This window comes from Sciurus carolinensis, chromosome 6 (assembly GCF_902686445.1).
Source record: "Sciurus carolinensis chromosome 6, mSciCar1.2, whole genome shotgun sequence".
NCBI lineage: Eukaryota > Metazoa > Chordata > Mammalia > Rodentia > Sciuridae > Sciurus > Sciurus carolinensis.
In genome coordinates this window covers 104165968-104182362 of record NC_062218.1, presented here as the reverse complement: position 1 = coordinate 104182362, position 16395 = coordinate 104165968, and the positions used below count along the sequence as shown (strand labels likewise).

Here is a 16395-nt window from a genome sequence, read left to right as displayed (position 1 = left end):
TAACTTCATTTAACTTGTAATTCCCATCCTGTGGATAAAGGGAAGGTATGTGTGCTGATGTGTGCAAAAGCACATACAGAGAACTTCTTGAGACTTTCTGGCAGTGTCCATTTTAGATACTGGTATAGTAGTTCTCTTTTTCTGGTATTTTATTTTTACTTTCATCCTTCCTTCACTTCTCAATTTTTGTTAAAACTGTCTTCTATTTTCCTATGAGAAATTATCTGAAAGTAAATTTTTGTGACTTTCCATATCTTTAAATTTTAATTTTTGTCAGTTATATATGTCCATAATACAGAAAGACAGTGGTCTATTAGGCATATTAAAATTTAAAAAGCAATAGTTTTCTATCTTTGTACATTCTCTTAATTTCTTTTCCTGAAGAGATATTAAGGGACCACTTTCAACTACCTTACTTTAGTTTTGATCTCCATCTCTCTAATTAGTCTCTAATCTAAATGATTGTAATGTAATTTTTTAGGATGAGTCATCAGCCACTCATTTCTCTATCCGCCCTCCCAGCCCCATACCTGTTAGTTTCTACTGTCCCACAGTTGTATATACTTCTTCATCCCCCATTTTCCCTATATAGTTTTATTATAATTTATGTTAGATCAGTAGCCATTGTTTACATGTTCGAGACATGCCTAATCCATTTGCAGTGGATAGTGAGAATTTTGTTCTCCAACTTTCACTTTTCCCTGTAGTTAGTAATTGTTTTTATTTATTTTTATTTGTTAATGTTAAATTATCCTTTCTTGAGTATACTACTGTCAGAGGAAGGGACAGTTAACCTGTCTTCATAGTGTGAAATTAGGATATCTGTAGTTTTAACCTCTTTTTAAAAAGACTTCATTCTGTCTTGCTCTTTTAAGCCTTATTTTATTTCCACTTCCAAAGCTATTTCGTACTACTAATTCCTGAGCGTTTTGGAGGTCTTGTGATGCACACTAGACAGTTTAATCTTTCAGTTTTTTTCTACTGCTGGTTTAGGATTCAGCTGGCTTTCTTATTTCTGCTAATAAAATTATTATTCATCCTGATTTTTGGCTTCTAAAATTTGGTTGATGTTTTTTCTTTTACCCTTCTTGCTTTCCTAGATTCTTACCAGTAAAATACAAAAAGGAAAAATACCCCCATACATTCTTCATCATCATTTATTGGAATTTTTAAAGGGAATTAAATATCTGTTTTTAAACCATAAATCTCAGCTATTTAATTCTAGCATGAAGAATTACATTAAAAATATAGGGCTGGGGAGATAGCTCAGTTGGTAGAGTGCTTGCGTTGTAAGCACAAGTCCCTGAGTTCGATCCCCAGCACCGCAAAAAAAAAAAAAAAAAAAAAAAAAAAAAAAAAAATACAGATCTGCAAGTCATTTTAGGAATAATAATACTGAATTTATTTTAAAAATTATGCTAGCCTGAAATGTTTGGGACCATAAGACATTAAGAGATTCTGGGGCTGGGGATATCACTCAGTGATAGAGTGCTTGCCTGTTTAAGTTCCTTGGTTCAAACCCCATGACTGAAAAGAAGAAAAAAAGATATTTTACCAAAAAAAAAATTAAATAAATAAAAATTATGGTCGGTTTTCTTGTGGGACTTTTTCATGGTAGTAGCATCTTTAGTCAAAGACTTCGTGTGCTTTTTTAATAAAGCAATAGTTACATGTATTTAATTTCATATTTAAAAAATTTTTTCTTAGTTGTAGATGGACACAATACCTTTTATTTATTTATTTACTTATTTGGTGCCAAGAATTGAACCCAGTGCCTCACATGTGCTAGGCAAGCGATCTACCACTGAGCCACAACCAACCCAAGCCCTCCTATTTTATTAGTATGTTTATAACAAGGATAAAAAGCTATCTAGAAGCCTAACTATTAAACCACAAGATAAGAAACTGCTAAAAGTTATTTTGTTTATCTCTGAAAAACAGCTAAGGAAAGATAGGCTTGATGAAGATGTGTTTCTTTTTTTTGGCGGTGCTGGGGATCGAACCCAGGGCTTTGTGCTTGCAAGGCAAGCACTCTACCAACTGAGCTATCTCCTCAGTCCAAAATGTATGTCTTTCTAAAGCAAGTGTTATATAGAAGGAAAGACAGCTTCAACTTTGGGAAGAGGGAGGACAGTGAAAATGGATTTTGGTTATTAGTATTTTTTTTTTTATTGTAAACAAATGGGATACATGTTGTTTCTCTGTACTAGTACAGTATTTTTAAAACAGTACTTTTATCATTTTCAAGGAGTGGAGATTGATTTGATGTCATACCTGATATATTTTTGTTTACTTTCATTTAGGGAGATGCACTTATTTACATGGAACCAGAGAAACAAGTGATGTCCAGGTCTTCTGATGAGTGTGTTGTGGCTCTGTGTGATCAGTGGTTAGTCTCTCTTATGGCAAGAAAATTCCATTAGTCACTTTGCTCACTTCTGACTTAAAAAAAAAACAACAAAAAATCAATTTGTCCATCCCCAGGTACTTGGATTATGGTGATGAGAATTGGAAAAAACAAACATCTCAGTGCTTGAAGAACATGGAAACGTAAGACGAGAGAAAATGATGAGAGAGGAATGGTAATGAGAAACTGAGAAACATGAAAGATGATAAAGGTGAAAGGGGACACTTTGTGTTTTGCTCTTTCTAGATTCTGTGAGGAGACCAGGAGGAACTTTGAAGCTTCCTTAGGTTGGCTACAAGAACATGCTTGCTCAAGAACTTATGGTTTAGGTAAGTAAACTTCAAACATTTCTATTTGAATGACTTTGCCAGTTCTACAACAGATACACATTTTTACCTGGCCCCCTCTTATTTTCTGAATTGAAAGTGGCAGGTTTTGGTTAGAGGGTGAGGGAAATTAGGAGAGGGAAACTAGGATATGATCCCTGGCCATCTACCTGGTGATAGAAATATGTCCTCTCTAAAATATGTAGCTTTTATGGTGTGACTTTTTAATAGACTCCAGAGCTTCACTTGTTTGTTTCATATAGTGTTTTATTTTTATTAGTTATTTAAATAGAATTTAAGAACTTCCTAAGTAAATAGCTTTGTAAATGCCATAACCCTCCAGATTCTATAGATGAAGTGTTTTAGAGTCTTGATGCATGAATTTTCTTTTATATTTCAGGCACTCGCCTGCCTTGGGATGAACAGTGGCTGATTGAATCACTGTCTGATTCCACTATTTACATGGCGTTCTACACAGTTGCACACCTGTTGCAGGGGGGCAACCTGCATGGACAGGCAGAGTCTCCACTGGGTATCAGGTTGGTAAACAGTTAAAGAAAAGAAAAATGGTTCATTAGCAAGCGTTGTAATCTTATGATTTACATTTTGAAAAGTTACTTCTTTTATATATAGGTGTCATAAGAATTTGGTTAACAGAATTTTATCATGATGTCTTTTTTACTGTGTAACTAAAAATAATTAATAAGTAGCCCCTCTGTTATTTTCATCTGATCTTCATTCTTTGTCATCTTTTATACTTTTTCATTTCCATTCTTTATTCTTATAGGAACCTACTCTCCTTACTTGTTACTATAACTACATTAAGAAGATTCATGGTTAAAGATATTGATTCTTTCAAAGAAATCATATATATATGTACAGTTTGTTTTTTTGTTTTGTTTTACTACAGTGCACAACAGATGACTAAGGAAGTTTGGGATTATATTTTCTTCAAGAATGCTCCATTTCCTAAGACTCAGATCCCAAAGGAAAAATTAGATCAGTTAAAGCAGGAGTTTGAGTTCTGGTATCCTGTGGATCTTCGAGTATCTGGCAAGGATCTTATTCCAAATCATCTTTCATATTACCTTTATAATCATGTGGCTATGTGGCCGGAGCAAAGGTGAATGCTAAAATACATGTGGACCAGATTTATTGATTGTCAATAAGGGTATCGTGTCTCATAGTTTTAAGTATCTAAGAAATTTTTGTGGAGAGGATAGCTAGACTTGCCAATTAAAAATTATTTTCTTATTGAATTTATACTAAAGTAGAAAGTATACATCTTAACTGTTATATCTAGAAATTTTCATAACTTAGACTATCATACTTCAGGGGTATTGATGGTGTACTGGTAATTCATTTGATCCATTAGATGTAGGAATGAAAGGAAATTTGAGACAGGTCTAGATCATTAGAATTTGAAGGAACTCTTCCTTTAAAGTTGGGAGCTTCATGATTCTAGCATTAGTTGGTAGTGCTATTTTGACCAGAATCTGGGTTCACACACACTGTGTGCTCTAGGGCAATCTTTCTATCCTCTTCCATCTTGATGCAGGTGTGTATCTCTGCTTTTTTCTCTAGTATCTCAAGTATCTAAAGAAAGAAGCACCTCATTCTTTCCAAATTTCACTTTATATAGCCAAAACAATCTTGCAAAACTTGTATTTAGAAAGACATTCTATTTTTTTTCTGTTGAAAGGAAGATTTTGAAGTAGAAGAAATCCAATTTGGTTCTTACACCACTTGTCGTACAATTATTTTTCTCTCTGATTTAAAAAATATTTTTAAAGAATAGTAGTAGCACACAGCTGTAATTCCAGTGGCTTGGGAGGCTGAGGATTGTAAGTTCAAAGCCAGCCTGAGCAACTTAGCAAGACCCTGTCTCAAAATAAAATATATATTAAAAAAAAAAGAAATTGGGTATCTTAGAGTAGCTTTTTATTTTATTTTTTTGAGTAGTTGTAGATCATCAACAGGCTTTTTTATTTGTTTATTTTTATGCAGTGCTAAGGATTGAACCCAGTGCCTCACACATGCTAGGCAAGTGCTCTGCCACTGAGCTACAGCCCCAGCCCCTTAGAGTAGCTTTAACTATTAAGTTGAATCTTCTCTTTGCACCAATTTTTTTCTATTTATTAATTTTTAAAAAATTACAGGTAAGTAATAATATTAAGTACATATACCGGGTACTTATTCTAATCACTTTAAGTAAGTGCTTTACTTCTCACTACAACTTTTTTGTGTGCGTGGTATGGAGATTGAACCCAAGGCCTTGTGCATGTGAGACAAGCACTCTACCAACTGCGCTATATCCCTAGTCACTATAACTTTTTGAGGCAGTTCTCTGATATCCTTTTTTTACAAACAGGGAGCCTTACTGAGGCAAAGAGTGATCAAAAATTCATCCAAAGCTACCCAACGAGTTAAGTGGCAGAACCAGATACAAACCCAGAGAGTCTGGCCCCAGAAACTTGATTTTATCTCATATGATCTCATTTATTTTTTTTTAATACCAGGAATTGAACCTAGGAGCACTTACCACTGAGCCACATCCCCAGCCCTTTTTATATGTTATTTTGAGATAGAGTCTTGCTAAATTGCTGAGGCTGGCTTTGATTTTGGCACTTTTCCTGCTTTAACCTCCTGAGCCACTGAGATTATAGGTGTGTGCCATGAGACCTGGCACATGATCTCATTTTTAGAATGAATGAATACACACAGTTCAAAAATTCAGAGTGTATAAAGTATAAATTAGTAGTGAACTTTCCACCCTGTGTCTATACCACTTTACTTCTGAAAGTTGATCACTCTTAGTTGGTAGCACTATTCGGACCAGAATCCAGATCCTCATAGTCTGTGTGTGCTCTGGGGTAGTCCTCTGTCCTCTTCTGTCTTGATCCAGGTATATTTCTTCTTCTCTTTAGTCCCTCAAGTAGCTGAAGGAACAAACTTGATTTCTTCTGGAAAAAAAGTTTTTGTATATGCTCTGCTGTATATACTGTTATGTATTTTTTCCACATAATAAATATTTAGGATCTTTTATATTCATACATGTAACCCTGCCTTTATTTTTAAAATAGTTATATTATTGTATGTGTGTATCATAATTTATATAACCAGTCCTTTGGTTGGTTATATGTATTTCCTGTTAAATACAGGGCTGCAGCTGGAGGTGTAGCTCAGTGGTAGAACACTTTCCTTGTATGTACAGATCCCTGGGTTCTATCTTCAAAACAGAAACAAAAACAAGCCATAAACCATAATCTTTCTTCAATTTTTATTTTCTGTCTTTAAATATTTACCTGTGAAGTGACAAATGGCCTACAGCTGTGAGAGCAAACGGACATCTCCTTCTCAACTCTGAGAAGGTAAGGTTTATTTCCTCTTGAAAGTTTAACATTCTCTGGAAGTCTTTTCAGATTTAGGAAGTTGTACTTTTTTTTTAATTGAAAAAAATAGGAATAGGAATTAATCAAAGAGTTCAGGACTGGCAACACAAATTAAATTCTAACCTTTTTTTTTTTTTTTTTTGGTACCAGAGATTGAACCCAGGGTGCTTAACCAGTGAGTCACATCCCCAGCCTATTTTATTTTTTATTTTGAGATAGGGTCTCACTAAATTGCTTAGGGCCTCCCAAAATTGCTCAGGCTGGTCTCAAATATGTAATCCTCCTGTCTCAGCCTCCTGAGTCACTGGGATTATAGACTTGTGCCACCATGCCCTGTTAAGTTTTAGTTGTTAAAAGTGAACAAATGGAGTAGATAGGATTAATTGAGGGAAGAGAAGGGGAAAATTTACTTGTTATACCATTTGTATTTAGAGTGGCATAAGGTGACACAATTATGACTGAAATAGAGAGAGATAAGAGATAGAGACAGGGACAAGAAGCATAAAGATCTTAGCATAGTGACCTCCATGAGAGCTTTTTCTTTGTTTTCTTTTTTTTTCTTTTCTTTCTTTTTTGGTACTAGGGATGGAACCCAGGTATGCTTAACCACCAAGCCACATTCCAATCCTTTGTATTTTATTTTGAGACAGGGTCTTGCTAAGTTGCTAAGGCTGGCTTTGAACTTTTGATCCTCCTGCCTCAGCCTCCCAAGTTACTGGGATTACAGGTGTGTGCCACCTCATCTGGCAAGATCTTTCTCAATAAGTTGAGAAGGGGATTTGGTGCATTTTGTTTGTTTTTACTCTGACCACCAATTAGAAAACAAGATTTTGATGTTTATATGATTTCTAGGTGTCACTTAAGGCTTCTTCCCAGGTAGTCTACTATCATTCTCTTATGCTGCTACATTATTGTCACTATTAACAATATGTGTGACTTTTTTATAGGCTACATAGGATTATAACTAATTAGCATTCTCAATAGAAGGTTATACAAACTTCTTGACAGAGCCATCATTTACCCCTCTAATACCTTTGTGAAAATTCGAGAAGGGCATCTCCCTTCAATTAAAAAATAATAATAATGAACAGTATTATTTGTGATTCAGAAGTTTTGTTTTGCTTTGTTTTGTGTTGCTGAGGATTGAACCCAGGGCCTTGAGCATGCTAGGCAAGTACTCTACTGCAGAACTGTATTCCCAGGCCAATATTATTTATTTCTCGTTAATAAATATTTTATTTGTTACAATCAGTGAATTTTACTGTGCCAGTGAAAGGTAGTGGCAAAAAAGTATTAGCATCTATGTCTTAAAAGACATACAGATTTGAACAAATGACTGATGATATAAGTTGCAGTACAAAATGTTAGATTTTGCAATTGCCCTAAAAGTAACAGGTAATTAAAAAGTGCATTTAAGATAATCTGTATAGCTGGGTGTGTTGGTGCAACTGTCATCCCAGCAACTGGGTAAACTGAGGCAAGAGGATCGCACCAGCTTCAACAACTTGGCAAGGCCCTAAGCAATTTAGTGAGACCCTGTCTCAAAAAATAAAAAGAACTGAGGATGTGGCTCAGTGCTCGAGCACCCCTCAGGGGTTCAATGCCTGGTACCTACCCCTGCCCCCACACAAAAAAAGATAATCTGTACATTAGACTCAAGAAAAAAAAAAAAGACTGTTTAGAAGCATGGACTGTATTATAGATTTTGATAGATTAACTCAATTATTGAGTTCATCTCTTCTTTGTAAGTCAAAGTGGATCAATGTATTTTGTAATGCGATTAGGATATAACCTTTTCATTAGCCTATCTGAACCTTGTTGTATTATTCTAACTTTATTAGAATGGGATGCTTTATTGTCATGTAGTGGAAAATTGATGTAATAATCTATTCTTTGGCATCAGCAAAGTTTCAGTAACAACAGAGCATTTAAAATATTAGAGATTGCCATTCTGTGAATGATACTCTCCTGTATATACTGTCTTAGGGCAGAGCACAACTTGAATAACCAGTTATTGTTACTGTAATGACAGGAACCTTCCTAAAATCCTAATTCTTAAACTCTTGAGCTAGTCTATTCTATTTCTGAAGGGCTCTTGAGTGCTGCAGAGCTCTTTCTTATATAACCAGCTGAAATGTTCTGGTAATAGTAGAATCATTCCACATGTCTAACCCAGTTACCAGGGGTGATAAGGATAATGGAAATCACAGTAGACCGAGTGTCAAACTAGAGAGCCAGTCCTAGCTTTGTCACTGATTAGCTGAATAACTCAGACAAGTCACTTTATTGGCTCAACCTTGGATTTTTTTCTCTCTAAAATTCATGTTAAGTATCTTTTCCTTTCCATGTTTTGAATTCCTTTTTATTTTGTCATGTTCAAACTAGTTAAATTTGCTTTGACTGATTTGGTTTATTATATTTACATATACTGTCATTAATTCTTAATTATTGACTTTCTATTTCAGATGTCAAAATCCACAGGCAATTTCCTTACTTTGACCCAAGCTGTTGACAAATTTTCAGCTGATGGTGAGTTATGCATTTTTGTTACTACTGTTGCATGGAATCTGATTTTCCTTATAGATTACAAAAGACAAGTAAAATATGTGTTTTAATTTTTATCTTTTACTTTTAACAGAATTTTAAAAAATTCATTTCTTTGTGAATAAACAACATAATATTTAAATTATAAGTAAGAATTGCTGATGTAATCTGTCCAGGAGCAAACTCCATCCAAGGTCTTCTTTTAAATGAAATTCACTGTAATTGCCGAGATTCAAGACTGGTTTTGTAGAGAGACCTTGGGTCTGTAGGAAGCTCTGTATTTGGTATTCCAATGAAAGATTTGAATCTGGAAACATACATTTTAAGAACAATTTTTTTTTTTTTTTGCCTGACCTGAGAACTTTTACATTTTATTAGTATTTTGGGAAGGAACAAAATTAGTAATATCTTGAAGGAACCATTCATTTCTTATTTAACTAGTTGTTGGTCATACTGATATTTTTTTGTTGATTATGGCTAGCCCAGTGTGAGTTCTTTTGTTTTTTTTTTTTTTGTGATGCTGGGGATTGAACCTAGGGCTGTGTGCATGCAAGGCAAGCACTCTACCAACTGAACTATTTCCCAGCCCGAGTTCTTGATTTCTTTTTATTGGAACTGAATTATTTCTGTTTCTTAGACTATATTATTTAAAGTTTTATTTGTATTTGAGTAAGTAATACACTCATATTGTTCAAAATATAGAATATATGAAAAGCATGTGCATTAAAAATACTCCTTCCTCTATCCCTTAGCTACCCAGTTTTTCTCTGTTGACAAAATCATCAATTTCTTCACATGCTCTCTTATACATTGCTAGTAGGAGTGCAATTTGTACAGCTCTCCTGGAGGCAGTTTTGGCAGTTCCTAACAAAGCATCTTACCTTTTTGGTCTAACAATCCCACTTACAAGGATTTGTCCTGAAGCAACTCCTCTAACAATGCCAAAAACTGTGTGTTAATTATTCACTGTAGCACTGTTTGTACTTGTAAAATATTGGAAGCAACCTAAATGCCTTTGTATAGGAGAGTGAATGAATAAACTATGGTACACCACATAAAGGAATACTGAAGAATTACAAAAAGCAAGGGTAAGAAATGCCTCTATTTCCAAAATATACTTTAAGTGGGAAAAAACAAAAAACAAGAAACCCATAAAATAATATTAGCTGTGCAAAAGGACCATCTAATTAAAAAAAAAAATTACTATATGCATCCCTCATGTAATAAAGTAGGAGATAAAGAATATATGTGTCTACTGATTCATAGGTACACACCTATAATCCCAGCAGCTAAGGAGGCTGAGGCAGGAGGATCACAAGGTCAAAGCCAGCCTCAGCAATTTAGCAAGGCCCTATGCAACTCAGTGAGACCCTGTCTTTAAATAAAACATAAAAGAACTGGGAATTTGGCTGTGGTTAAGCACCCCTAGGTTCAATCCCATTTAAAAAAAGAAAATAAGTACTTAAGAAAGCAGGAGACATTTTTGTTTGTTTTCTGCAGTGCTGGGTATTGAATCCCAGGGCCTTATACTTGCTAGGCAAGTATTTTATCACTGGGCTACATCCTGTGCCCTGGGTGGGGATATGTTGAAAGGATACCAGAGTCAATTTGAAGGAGCTTCTAGTAGTCCATACTGTAACAATGTAGGCATCAATAAATAATAGTATTGTATTAAAACCCAATGGATAAAATAAATATCTCTGGGTCCATACTTGATGTCTACTAATTATTGAGTAAATAAATCAGTGGGAAAGTAGGGACATCTCTTCCTTTGAAATCACTTTATGTAGAAATATTGAGTGAACTGTAAAATCATCATTAGTCGAACACCATAATAATAATTGCTACAGGCAAGATCCACCAATGGTTGCTAAAACCAATGGGTTAAAGTTTCAGAAAAATAGGATATTTACATATTCTCAGTATCTCTTACATCTCAAGATATTTATTAATCTTGAAAAATAGTAATTGTGTAGTAGAGAAGCTTGGTGCATACCACCATAACCAAGTGATCAAGGTTAGCAATAAGAGTAGTTAAGTCCTATCAATATTATGTACCTTCCTGCTGGGGTACCCTGAGGGGATACAACATTTGTTTTGTGGTTTTCTTTTTTTTCAAAATTTTTTTTAGTTGTTGATGGACTTTTATTTTATTCATATTCATTTATTTATTATTTAAAATTTTTTTTGTATATTTTATTTCATTTATTTTTATGTGGTGCTGAAGTTGGAACCCAGTGCCTCACACATGTGAGGCAAGCACTCTACCTCTGAGCCACAATCCGAGCCCTTTCATGGTGTTCTTACCAGAGATCCATAACTGAGACTACTCATGAGGAAATATCACACAAAACCAAAATTGGGAGCAGTTTCATTAAATAACTAACTAGTAGTCATCAAAACTGTCAATGTAATGAAAGACAAGGAAGACTAAAAAACTGTCGTAGATTTAAAGAGAACAAGGGGGCACAGCAATGAAATGCCATGTGGGATTCTGAATTGGATCCTGAAATAGAAAAAAAGATCTTAGGGGAAATGGTGGAAAATTTGTATAAGTTCTGTAATTTGGTTAATAATATTATAGTAATGTTAACTTCCTGGTTTTTCTTTTTCTTTTTTTTTTTTTTTTTTTTGTGGTGCTGGGGATTGAACCCAGGGCCTTGTACATGTGAGGCAAGTACTCTACCAACTGAGCTATATCCCCAGCTCACCTTCCTGGTTTTGATGCTATAGTTATGTAAGTTGTTCACATTTAGAAAGCTGGGTAAATGATATGTTTATTCTCTAATGATTTTTGTACTTTTTTAGTTAAGTGTAAAGTTGTTTCAGAAGTAAAAAACTAAAGTGTTTTTTCACCTTTGTGTATACTAAGAAATATTTAAAACATACAAAACTTAATGTTTCATGTCCTCATCTTCCTCCTTTAGGATACAGAAAGTAGCGTACTACACTTCCTGTTCTGTATTTTACCTTTTTCACTTAACAGCTCTTATATTGGACTATAGTGAGTTACCTTTTTTATGTAGCAATAGAGCATTTTATTGTAGAGATATGTCCTGTGGTTTTTTAAAAAATTAGGCTTATTGATGGATATTTAATTTTTTTCTAGTATTTTCAAATCAAAGATTTTGGTAGTACTAAGAAATGAGAATTGAAAAAATTCTATTAGTTGAAAAATGAATCTACATCATGTACAACCATAGAAACGAAACGATGTACCCTGTTTGTGTACAATGAATCAAAATGCAGTCTGTAAAAAAAAAAAAGAAAAAAAGAAAACTGAAAGTAATTTTAGCACTAAGAAATTAAATATGCATTTGAATACATAGAGCTACAATGTGTGTTTTCATGCATTAAAATACCATAATATTTTGCTACCTCTAGATGGGGGTGAGATGTTGATGGGGAAACCACAAAGAAATGTGTATCCCTAGTTTATCATTTTCTTCCTTTGCCTCATTAAAGATCACTTTATCTCATTAACTCAACATGCCTGAGAAGAAACACATATTAATGCTAAGTATATACAAATTGATACAGATTGTTCAAATATTTTAACAGCATAGTTAGGGTTCCTACTTTGGGTGATTTTTACTTTTGCTGTTGGTTCAGTACAGTACTTTAAAACAATTGTTATTTCTTAATATATATGTGGACTTTGTCCTGTATTGTGTACCCAACTGGAGACATAGGTCGATACTTAGTAACCATATTTTCAGTTCATTGACTTGATTTTTTTTCCCCCTTCTTTCAGGAATGCGTTTGGCTCTGGCTGATGCTGGTGACACTGTTGAAGATGCCAACTTTGTGGAAGCCATGGCAGATGCAGGTATTCTCCGTCTGTATACCTGGGTGGAATGGGTTAAAGAAATGGTTGCCAACTGGGATAGCCTAAGAAGTGGTCCTGCCAGCACTTTCAATGATAAAGTTTTTGCAAGGTAATGTATGGGTCCCAAACACTTTTTTTTTTTTTTTTTTTTTAACTTAGTCCTGTTGCATTATTAAGTTTTCTTTTTTTTTTTCTAAAATATATTACATGATAATAGTAGCTACTATTTATTGAAGGCTTGTTTGTGCTAGGTGCCATGTTAATTACTTTGCATCTTTATGAGGCTTTAGACTCAAAGCAACCTTATATGGTAAAGATATTAACTATACTTTATAAATAAAGAAACTGGGGCTTAGAAAAATAAACTACTTCATTAAATGCCTTGAAGTTAGTAATTGAAGACTTGGTATATGAACTTCTTTTTGTTGGTTTCCAAAACCTGTTCTTGTATAACCATTTTCCTATATTTCTGCATGTTAAAAAAATGAGTAAAATGATTCTTTGTTGTCTAGAAGGACAGACAACCAATTGTAAATGCAATAATAGGGAAAAAGAGAATTCAGGAGAGATTTGTGAACTCTGGGTGTTTTTGAAAAATAAACAGGAGATTTTCAGGGAGAGGAGAAATCATGTCAAGCCATGGAAGGGGTATGATATTTATTTGACTTATAGTATGTGGGGGGCAAAGATAGGAATGGAAAAGATTGGTGCCACATTAGGCCAAATTAAGAAGGGCCTGAGGTGGTAAGAGAATTTTTTTTTTTTAATTTTATTTTTTAGTTGTTGATGGGCCTTCATGTTATTAATTGATTGATTTTATATGTGGTGCTGAGACTTAAACCCAGTGCCTCATATATGCTAGGCAAGCACTCTACCTCTGAGCCACAACCCCAGCCAAGGATTTTTTTTTTTCCTAATATTCAGTATTAGTTACTTAAAATGTAGTGCAGTCAGTTAAGACCTGACTATGACCTTAATTAAGCTATTTTCATATTGTGTTTGGGCTTCAAAACAGAGTTTCCATCAAGGAATTTTTAAACAAGCATTGTTAACTGTGTTATCATAAGCAGGAGCCCTAAACGTAAAAGAGGGCAATACTGAAGGGTGAATAAACAATAAGGAGACTATAATAATTAGTTTTATGGAGCACAAAGATGGTTTGTGTTGAGCCGTTTTAAATGTTTTAGATGTTCTCATTTTATTGCTTATTAGTGTATGCAGCAGCTTTATGTGTGTGTATATATATACACACATATATGTATATACAAGTATATACTTATGTATATGTAAATATATATATGTAAAATAGATATTTGTATATATATTATTGTCTTTAAATTCAATAACTTTTTCCCCCCAATCAATAGTGAAATGAATGCAGGAATTATAAAAACAGATCAAAACTACGAAAAGATGATGTTTAAAGAAGCTTTGAAAACAGGTTTTTTTGAGTTTCAGGTATGGTATTCTTTTGGTATAAAACATGTCATTGTGAATATGTGTTTTTCCCTTGTTGTAACATAATTGCATGTTTAATGTACAAACTGAAAATCTTGTAAAGAAATTTTTAAATTCTGTAATAAATTGTGATTTTTAAGTGTTTCTTTGATACTTTTTCTCTTGTTCATTTAATATAAAAAATTCTACTCCTGTTTGATCCATGATCAGTAATCATATTGAATATAAAAATCAGCTCACACTTTCCAGAAAAACATTTTAAAATCGTAATATTGAAGGCAAATTTGTAATTAATTGCTGTTATTTTGAAAACCAGTTATCTTCTGAGGTTTTCCACAAGGTGTCAGTATTTCTTCAAGATTGGCAGGTCAAGTGTTTAAGATAAAAATGTAACTTTACTCAGTCACTTTTGTAAAACATCACATTGGGATTTATGTAACTTGGTTTTCAGATATGTGGTTAAATAATGGTAAATGCTGAGCATAGTGATTTATTGTATTTATAGCCTTTTTGGCATTTAGTATCTTTTATATGCTTTTCAGAGCATTCACTCTCAGTACAGTTAAAATTGTTCATCTTCTATGTCTCAGGTACAAAAGACCTTTTAAAGCATTTTTATTTTCTTGAGAAGCATTAATATAAAACTTCAATATTCTTTAGGCAAAGACTGATAGAGATTTACTTGCAAATTTTAAAAAATTAAAATCTTTATTATGGAATTTTAAAAGAACTAAAGCTTAAAAATTACATTAAATTCAAGATACTAAAATAAAAAAATAAAAAAAATTTTGTTTTAAAGAAGTAAGGTGAAGGAAATGATAAATAATTTTGAATTTTATAGGCTGCGAAAGATAAATACCGTGAATTGGCCATAGAAGGAATGCACAGAGAACTTGTGTTCCGGTTTATTGAAGTTCAAACACTTCTTTTGGCTCCATTCTGTCCGCATTTGTGTGAGCACATCTGGACACTTCTGGGAAAGGTACCTTATGGGTTTAAAATGTCATGAGTGGTTTTGGTTTTTGGCCTTAACTGTTGTGATAACAGTGTTCCTTAAGAGAAAAATGCTGAAGAGCTGGGGATGAGCTCAGTGATGGAACGCTGCCTAGCATGTGCAAGGCCCTGGATTCCATTCCCAGTACCATCCCCCTAAAAAGAGAAAAAAACTGAAAGTGAGTATTTTAAGAATAATACTGGATGATGATCATAATTATTACAACAGGTTAAAACAATTAAACAAGATGGATAAATCATATATGTGCCTTTATTTGTATACACACAATGTATATATTTTAAAATTGTGATAGTATATGTTATCACCTAATTCCCATCTGTTAAGAAAAGTTGTAATAAATTTGAATATACTCAGGCATGCATTGGATTTTGTGTATAACTAATATTCTTCCAACTGTTAAAAAAGGTGAAAACATTGAGAAAGATATAAACAACTGTTTTGAGGTGCTTATAAACAAAAATAGAAGCATATGTTAGCATAAGTATTCTTATTTTATATCAAATTCCAGGGATATATGTAGGACTGCATATTCAGGGATATTTTATTAACATTCTTACTCTGAAGATAAATTCAATTATTTCTCCCAGGCTTGCAAATAAATAGATTGCTGTTTTAATAACTTCTTTCCAACTTTACTAGCTGGGCTCTTTTTTATTTTTCAGTGCATGAACAATGCAAAAATGTGCTCATGATCTGTATACTAGTAGCCATAGTTTCAATACTGGATGTATTAATAGGATAAAAACTGGGAGTGTGCATAATTTATATAATAATGGTTAAATTTAAGCACATTAGCATTACATAATTTTCTTTGAAAGTGAGCATATGTGTGTGGGTATTAATATGCTTGTACAAATGGATGCTAATTAAGAATGTAGAATCAGACTTCACAGCTTGAATTCTAGGGAACATTAGATCAGGGGCTGTAAAAGTGTGTTATGTGTAGTCAGGTTTGAACTTTGTGCACACAATTACAGATGGTACCCTTAGTATGAAACTGTAAGCAAGAACTGTAAAACAGTTGTCAGATCTCACTGAACCTTCTTTGTTTCTTTTTTTTTAAAAGCCTGACTCAATTATGAATGCTTCATGGCCTGTGGCAGGTCCTGTGGATGAAGCCTTGATACGTTCCTCACAGTATCTCATGGAAGTAGCACATGACCTTAGACTGCGACTTAAGAACTATATGATGCCAACTAAAGGAAAGGTGAAGTTCTTTTTGTTTTTATAAGACTATTCCTTTAAAGTTATTGGTCTTATTTCCTGAGCTATAGCGGTTTTATTCAGGAAATCTGCCTGCACCCATATGTTGAAGTGTTTATCCAGTTTTTTCCTCTGACAATTGTAAAGTTTTTGGTTTTTTATTTAGGTCTTTGATCCATTTTGAGTTGACTTTTGTACAGGGTGTGAGATAAGAATCTAGT

General features: G+C 33.6%; 1 protein-coding gene across 1 annotated transcript in view; it reads left to right on the top strand.

Moving 5' to 3' along the window:
- The window catches only part of Lars1 (leucyl-tRNA synthetase 1), a 72186-nt gene that overhangs the window by 40470 nt on the left and 15321 nt on the right, over positions 1 to 16395 (top strand). The window contains exons 16-26 of the mRNA XM_047555806.1: positions 2304 to 2389; positions 2485 to 2550; positions 2654 to 2736; positions 3134 to 3272; positions 3644 to 3856; positions 6047 to 6104; positions 8591 to 8654; positions 12424 to 12607; positions 13866 to 13956; positions 14798 to 14938; positions 16038 to 16178. Of these exons, the coding sequence (XP_047411762.1) occupies positions 2304 to 2389; positions 2485 to 2550; positions 2654 to 2736; positions 3134 to 3272; positions 3644 to 3856; positions 6047 to 6104; positions 8591 to 8654; positions 12424 to 12607; positions 13866 to 13956; positions 14798 to 14938; positions 16038 to 16178 (1266 nt within the window). The remainder of the gene's footprint in view (positions 1 to 2303; positions 2390 to 2484; positions 2551 to 2653; positions 2737 to 3133; positions 3273 to 3643; positions 3857 to 6046; positions 6105 to 8590; positions 8655 to 12423; positions 12608 to 13865; positions 13957 to 14797; positions 14939 to 16037; positions 16179 to 16395) is intronic.